Below are 6432 nucleotides of genomic sequence, written 5' to 3' on the forward strand. Positions count from 1 at the left end.
ATAATCTGTTAGCAACTCAAGACATCTTCTTTGCCTCAAATTTAGTTCCTTCTGTGTGAAAATATACTTCAAACTCTTATGATCAATGTAAATCTCACATGACTCTCCATACAAATAATGTCGCCAGATCTTAAGAGAGAAAATCACTACTGCTAACTCCAAGTCATGCGTAGGATAATTTCTCTCATGTACTTTCAACTGTCATAATGCATAAGCAATCACCTTTCCATGATGCATGAGCACACATCCTAAACCCTGTCGTGAAGCATTACTATAAATCACAAAACCACCCCCATCTGTCGGTAAGGCAAGGACTGGAGTTGATGTCAGCCTCTGTTTAAACTCTTGGAAGCTATGCTCACAATCATCATTCCACTCAAACTTTACCCTTTTCCTAGTGAGATTGGTAAGTGACAAAGCAATAAGGAAGAATCCTTCCACAAACCGTCTGTAATATCCAGCAAGCCTTAGAAAGCTACATACCTCTACCACAGAAGTAGGTCGTGGCCAACCAATAATTGCTGCCACTTTCATGTTATCCATAGATACCCCATCTTTACTCACTACATGACCCAAAAATGATACAATGCTCAACCAAAATTCACACTTCTTAAATTTTGCATACAATCTCTTCTCCCTAAGGATCTGAAGTACTACCCTCAAATGCTGCTCATGCTCCACCTTACTCCTCGAATAAATTAGGATGTCATCAATAAACACTACCACAAATTTATCCAGTTGGGGTTTGAATACTCTGTTCATTAAATCCATGAATGCGGCTGGAGTATTTGTGATACCAAAAGGCATCACCAAGAACTCATAATGCCCCATAACGGATTCTAAAAGTGGTCTTAGGAACATCCTCATTCCTTACCTTCAGCTGGTGATAGCCTGACCTCAAGTCCATCTTAGAGAATACCGAAGCTCTCTATAATTGGTCAAATAGGTCATCAATACATGGTAAAGGACACCTATTCTTCATTGTGACTTTGTTCAATTCTCTATAGTTAATACACAACCTCATAGACCTATCCTTCTTCTTCACAAACAACAAAGGTGCTCTCCAAGGTGAAACACTCGGCCTAATAAAACCTTTGACTAACAATTCCTGTAACTGAGTTTGTAACTCCTTCAACTCCAACGATGCCATTCTATAGAGCACTTTAGAAATAAGTGTTATGCTAGGGACCAAGTTAATGGAAAATTCTACCACACGATCTAGAGGAAGTCAAGGTAGATCCTCTGGAAAAAACATCAATAAATTCCCTCACTACAAACAACTCCTCTAACTTCTGTTCTGGTTGTTCGATACTCACCACACAAGCTAAATAACCATGACACCCTTTTCTCAACATTCGGTTAGCCTGAAGGGAAGAAATAAAACAAATAGAAGACCTTTTCCCATCTCCCTAAAAGAAAAACTCATGTTGCCCCAGTATAGCAAAAACTACCATCTTTCTAAAACAATCAACACAGGCATGATGCTTCGTCAACCAATCCATCTTCAAAATCATATCAAAATTCTTCATCTCTAAGGAAATCAAATCTACTAGAAAAATCCTACCATCAAAGTTTACCTCACAAGATCTACAGACATCGCCCAATATTATTGTTTCTCCTAATGAATTAGACACGGTAATAAAAACATCAAAGGCTCACAAGGAATAGACAATCCGTGTAAATATCTAGGTGCCAACTCTTAACCTTCAAACTAAAATCAAGAAAGATTCAATACAAGCTTAAACAAAACTAACGTAACCATACGCTACTAAGGACTATAGGGACTTGGACCTCGTCTATATGATGAAATGCAAGACATGTAACTCGATAAACCTACAACTCTGATACCACAATTATTACACCCCAAATTCGGGCATGATCGGCCAAGGCCCATAGGAACTCAGCCCAAGGCATACGTAAGCCTAAACATGAACCCAAAATCACGAAGAATAAATGTGATGATAGCCCATAAATAAAAAATCAAAACTCAATCCGGTGACAAGTCACAAGTATAAATGGCAAAACCAACCATAACCAACTTCCAAAAATATATACTAAATGAAACACAACCCGTCCACAAAATAAAATAATTCTAAATAAAAAAAATTCCAACCACAAAGTATGCACAAAACCCGACAACAAGTTAAAACAAAATAAATGAAGGTCCTAGAGGTCCATGCAATTGAGTCTCCGCCATGCCATAAGTCTAGTCTAAGTCCTTTTAACACCTGGAAGTGATAGACAACTAAGTCAACTAATAGCTCAGTGAGTAGCAACATGGATAGTAAATACAGTTTTGAAAACAGGGTTCAATTCCAAAATAAGATATATATCACAAAAACTAAATTGGCATATAGTTTGGTAAAGACAATCTGTTTCAAAAAGAAGGTTCCACAGTTCAATAGTTAAAATACTCATGTCTCTCAAGAACATGATAAATGACATTTTCCACTTAAAACAGATTATAACATGAACACCAATAATTTTCTAGGTATCCAGAAACAACAAGTAACAGGCCACATAGTTCTTAAGGCTATAAGCCCCGTTGGATCCAATACCGAACTAAGAGTCATCCTCAAGGTGGCAACCCAGGCCTTTTCTATAAGACAATTCGATTGAAGGTCACCTAGCCTAACCAAGGTCTTTTCTTTACAATTGTTGAGCACTAGAGTCATCACGGTCCAACCCGGATCTGTTCCCTAGTGGCCAGAGTCACCACACACAATGGAATAATTTCCCTAGACTAAAATATACATATGGTCCCAATAATCAATACAATTCAGTTTTACAAAACATGGTATTTCACCATTATAAACATGAGACCATAACAAATAGTTTATAGTATGCCAAGTTTTCACATGTTTCAGAAATAATTTAATTCCATTGATACTATAATAATTTATCAAAACAGTTTAGACCTGAAACAACAATTCAATTTTCCAACAATTCAGGGTAGGGGAACATTTATAAAAATATGTAGCATGCAACAACTCACCTGAAAATGGAACAATGTAATTCTCGAATAGAGTATAAGAGTCCAACTAGTGCCATGAACCAAGTATGAAAACTACGCATCACTACAAATTCCAACATACTAAAGAATAAAAACTAAGTAATCCCAAACTAAAGCACACTAACACGGCTCAACCCAACTCACCGTTACTCTTAAATATTACCTAAGCTCATGTTCTTCAAGGTCTAAAATTACCCAAGACATGGGTTCAAATCGAAACTCAATTAAAAATAACTTTAAGATAAAACAGAATTTTAAACAAGCTTTCCCAATCTATTCGCCAAGTTTGAAAATTATAAAACCCAGTCCACGTTGTTCGAAAAATTCTAAAACCCTCCAGATATCAACTAATATATCCTAAGTTTCAAACCCAATTGGTTTCACTTCATTTTCTTATCAAAATAATTATTTATAATTAAATATATCTAAACAGGTTATTTTCTGTAGCACTTTAAAAAAATTAATGGTTCTCTTAGTATACATGAGCAATCAATGCAAGGCTAAAAATATAAGAAACTAGACTCGTAACCGCTTCTAAAGACGCTAATTTGATCATTTTCAAATTTTTACCTAAAGGGAACGACACTTTCGAAGTTACTGTTTTACACTAATTTTTTAGACAGATTTGAACGCATCAATTTATATGGATTTTAACTCCCAAAAATTATAAGAAAGTTCTGGTATACAATTCAATACGTAATTAATCTACTGTAAAAATTTTAGTTCAAAATTCATCCATTTGATATGATTACTTGATTTTTAAAGTTTGTGGTTCTGTGCAGAATTCTTATCTAACGACTTTAGCTCCTTAATTTGCTTTAAAATTTTACATGATAATAATATACACGGAATACTATCAAAATCAGTCAATTCGTTCCTTTTTCTTCCAACAACTCACAACACCCACATGCACCATAACTATGTATACAACATACTATAATAGAACAACAATAGATTTATTGTTACCTTAGAGTTGTTGAGTCACAAAGGTGCTTTCTCTCCCTCTCTCTTTTCTATCCCTTGCTCTCTCTTCCTCTCTCACATTGCTACCACTGTTGCTGCTGCTGCTATGTTGTAGTTAGGAACCCTAGGGTTGTTATATATATATATATATATATATATATCTAAACAGAACTCTAAATAATTATCCTTTGTTTTATATATTTTTTTTTCCTCTCACCATTAATTTAAATAAAATATGACTATTGTTATATCAAACTATACTTACTAACTTGTCCCCTATTTTTTTTTTAATAATAAATCTTACGTCTAAATTAAATACTTCCACCATAAAATTAATTAAAACACCTTCCAATGATAATTAGTTAGCACTTAAAGATTCACAAGCAAAATATTTGAGATTATAAAATAATTATTACTTAATTATTTATTTCACTTGTCTATTCGAGTTCTCACTACTTTCAATTAATTTGGCCTTTATATTTTCATATTTAATCTAACGAGTCATTATAGCAGAGGCAGATGGTTGAATTCACTGCTGAAAATTAGGCTTTTAGTGGCATTTAAAAAATGCTGCTAATTGTTTTTGTGATATTTAGTACCAAGCGTCGAAGATGCGGCCGTCGCTATAATTTTATGACGCTTTAAAAGCGTCTCTATATTTAGTATAGGCAAAACGCTGCCAAATGTCCCACCCTAATGATACTATGACATCATTATGATTTTAGCAATGTTTTCAAAACGCCGTCATATCTTTTTTTTAAAAACTAACCATTAGCTTTAGAGTTTAGGTGGCCTGTCTCAAAATGCCGTGATACCGTCTATTTTTATTTTTTTATTTTTTTTAAAAAAAATTGCGCTGATTATATGTATATCCACAAATGATATTTTAACATTACTTACAAAATAACATATCCAAAAATTGAATTCACAATTCTCAACAAAAAAATTAATATTTTGTATACAAAGCCAAAAGATAAGAAGAAAGTAAACCAGAACACCCAACCCCCCAGTCAGATCAAAGGAAAAAAGAAGAGAAATAAGAATCCAAAGGAAAGCCTCAAGCATTTTGCCATGCATGGACTAAAGACTGAAATCATCATCATGCTCATAATCATTTTTCCAAAGATCAACTCCACCCATATAGCTGCCTATGTTGAGCACAATTAAACCCTCAGCATCCTGGAGGAATAGTTAAAAGAAAAAAAATTAAAAATTTGAAATAACAATAGTAATAATAATTTAAAACAACAATAACAATAAAGATCTTAGGTTATTTGAGTTGAAGTACCTTTGGGATTGGGATGTCTTTCCCATCACCTTCAAGCCAAACTTGCCATGGTAAGTCAGCACAAGTTCTGTCCATTATATCCCTTGCACCTTCTTTTGCACATCACAATTTATTTAGAAACTGATCCAGAAATTTCAATTAGCAAATGGCAAAATTGTGTGTGCAAATCAAGGGAGCAAGCAATCTTCAATTTAAAAAATTACCACTCAATGCTAATGCTACAACACACATTTAACAGATTTACCAAGTGAATAAAAAAATTAAGCACCCAAGAGAAAGCAATATTAATTTTAAAAAAATTACCATTCTCAACAAGTACTAGGGCCACAGGAGAAGTTAAAGATTCACTAGGTGAATAAAAAAATTAGACATCAAAAGCATTGGTGGAATCTAAAATCCGAGTAAATACAAAGCATGGTAGTCTCTTCTATGGCTTGGACATGAGTGAAAAAAGCTCGACAAAATATCCTTCAAACTTTTAAGAGCATTCTTTTATTAGCCAATGACCATCATGCATGCACCTAATTCCAACCCATGAATTGCAAATTCTTAAAGGTGATCCATATCTTCGGAAACGTTTGTCTATAGCTTCCTATTTATGTCTAAAAAAAATTAAAAACTCAAAACAAAAACTTGTTTTGCTTTCTATTTTCATTTCTAAAAAATTGTAAACAATATACAAAATTTACTAACTTCTTGTAAGAGCATCTTTACCAAAATAGTCAAATTTTTAATCAAATTTTACTTGTTTTGTCACAAAATACAAGGCTAATAGAGGAGCTTTATCTAGATAGTTCAACCCATGCTTCCTCATGTCCAGCATCTAGATTTGACAAAACAATATATCTCCACGATATAAAAAATATTGGACAAGAACTCAAAAATCACAAATGTTCTTGTTGTTCCCACGTAACAGAAGGCGACGCACCTGGCCAATTAAAGAAATATGGAACCTAGTTTGTGTTTCTCTTTTAAACTTTCTTCAATAGGCTCTCTTCATTTTTACCTAGTCTACAAAGAAAAGTAACTGTAACATTTACCTATAGGCAGCAGTTTCATTTGTGCCCAAACAAATCCCTTTGGCTGAGTATGCTTCTAAATTTTATAAAATATATAATATTAAAAAATATATATATTTTACATGGCCAAACACAAAACCTTTTTTCAG

General features: G+C 33.6%; 1 protein-coding gene across 1 annotated transcript; it reads right to left on the minus strand.

The window, feature by feature from the left end:
* Positions 1-201: 201 nt before the first annotated feature.
* LOC145819227 (putative mitochondrial protein AtMg00860) lies at positions 202-1150 on the minus strand. Its single transcript, XM_082913190.1, has 2 exons — positions 1093-1150; positions 202-563 (listed from the first exon to the last, which is right to left on the minus strand). Exons 1-2 carry the CDS (start codon positions 1148-1150, stop codon positions 202-204), a joined length of 420 nt encoding a protein of 139 aa, XP_082769316.1.
* Positions 1151-6432: the final 5282 nt, after the last annotated feature.

Source organism: Camellia sinensis, chromosome 2, assembly GCF_055761805.1.
Source record: "Camellia sinensis isolate YWXY chromosome 2, ASM5576180v1, whole genome shotgun sequence".
Lineage (NCBI taxonomy): Eukaryota > Viridiplantae > Streptophyta > Magnoliopsida > Ericales > Theaceae > Camellia > Camellia sinensis.